The sequence below is a fragment of the Amphimedon queenslandica genome, unplaced genomic scaffold, assembly GCF_000090795.2.
Source record: "Amphimedon queenslandica unplaced genomic scaffold, v1.1 AMPQUscaffold_6304_Cont21736, whole genome shotgun sequence".
NCBI classification, from domain to species: Eukaryota; Metazoa; Porifera; class Demospongiae; order Haplosclerida; family Niphatidae; genus Amphimedon; species Amphimedon queenslandica.
In genome coordinates, this window is record NW_003553403.1 from 1 (window position 1) to 1,845 (window position 1,845).

Consider the following 1,845-nt stretch of genomic DNA (forward strand, 5'->3'; position numbering starts at 1 on the left):
ACATATCATTATTATTATTAATATTTACAGGCAAAAGGTCAAATAACCCTCTAAGTGTTAGCTATGTTCCAACAATATTTACTCATACTAGTGTATTAGAAAACAGCATGAAACAGTTTTCAGACCGTAGCAGCAGATTTATCAACCGTCGTCGTCGACAAAATAAAGTAATTCAAAAGCGAGTTAGGAAAACAGCAATTGTACATAAAGAGAGAAGAGTTCAGGTAATGGAAGAGGAAGTTGTAAGCGAAGAGGAAGTGGCAGAAGAGGAAGTTGTGGCAGAAGAAGTTGTAAGCGAAGAGGAAGCGGCACAAGAGGAAGTTGTGGCAGAAGAAGAAGTTGTAAGTGAAGAGGAAGCGGCACAAGAGGAAGTTGTGGCAGAAGAGGAAGTTGTGGCAGAAGAAAATCAAGATGTGTCACTCAATACTCAAGGGAGGGAGAATGATATAGATGTCAGTGAGGGCAATGCAGAAGAGAATGATGATGTAGAAGAAGCAGATGATCAAGGAGAGCTACATGGAACTTGTGATGATGAACTGAATGAACTAGCTGGGGTACCATTTGATGACGAACATGAAGATGACGAAGACCAAAGTGAAGAAGGAATTGAATATGGAACCCAGAATGAAGAATCAAATGTACTTTCCAATTGTGAAGAGATGTTGGAGGATTGTGAATATGAAATATTACAACCATAGGGGTAGGAACAAACTAAAAGTTGGGGGGGCTAAGGTATTATTTATTGGAAATCATAGGAGCATGATTTAACAATTGATCATTGTACTGAAATTAATATTGTCCAAAATATTTGCATCTATGCTCATTAAATGTAACGAATTCCTTTGCAATGTCCTTGATGTATAAATCGTCTGTAAATTCTTTGAGTATGCTAAATAACTACATGATTAAGACGCTCCTGTGACATTGTGGAGCACAAGTAGTTTTTTAATTTCCTTAACATTGAAAATCTACGCTCAGCTAAAGCTAATGTTGAAGCTTGTGTATTTCTGAAAAAACTAGTGTGTTCTTAGAAGCTAGATTGTATTAATTGTTTTATGAAATGAATCATCACACAATATGCACACATATAAGGATTACCTAAACTAAAGTCTATAGTGTTGATAATAGTAATACATGTATATCACTTAAAGTTGGAGGGGCTAAGCCCCCCTTCAATGAAAGTTGGGGGGGCTTAAGCCCCTCCTGCCCCCCCTGTTCCTACCCCTATGATTACAACTCCAGTTGGACAAGGAAGTTTTGGACAATCACCTAGAAAAGCAGAAACAAGATATTGCAAATTTATCTTCAATGTATGATCGCTGCTCTAAAGCATTAAGAACATCGGCATCTAATACACAGAAGCTAACTTCTCACTTGCAGAAAATAGAATTTCGTGCACGCTCATTTCAAAGTGACAAGAAAATAAGGTTTTATACAGGTCTTCCTACATTTGCTGTTTTTCAAAATTGTTCAGATTGCTCAGTACTTTTGTTGAAAAGCCTTTACATAGCAAGCTGGATTTAATGGATGAATTACTTATAACATTGGCAAAACTGAGGAGAGGATATGAAAATCAAGATCTGGCATATAGAGTTGGGATTGACGTGAAATATATATCTACTATATTTCATAGATGGCTAGATCTTTTGTACCGAAAATTTAAACAACTTATTATGTGGCCAAATCGTATTGCCCTCAAACATAACTTACCAAAATGTTTCAGAGGAAAATATGTCAACGCTGTATGCATCATTGATTGCTTTGAAGTATTTATGCAAACACCATCGTTACTCGCAGCACAAACAGCTACCTACAGTCACTATAAACATCACAATAATTCAAGTT

The 1,845-nt window shown here is 36.5% G+C and overlaps 1 protein-coding gene across 1 annotated transcript; it reads left to right on the forward strand.

Annotated features, from left to right (window-relative positions):
* Window positions 1-227: 227 nt before the first annotated feature.
* On the forward strand, window positions 228-698 carry LOC105315995 (glutamic acid-rich protein-like). Its single transcript, XM_011410781.1, has one exon. It carries the CDS (start codon window positions 228-230, stop codon window positions 696-698), a length of 471 nt encoding a protein of 156 aa, XP_011409083.1.
* Window positions 699-1,845: the final 1,147 nt, after the last annotated feature.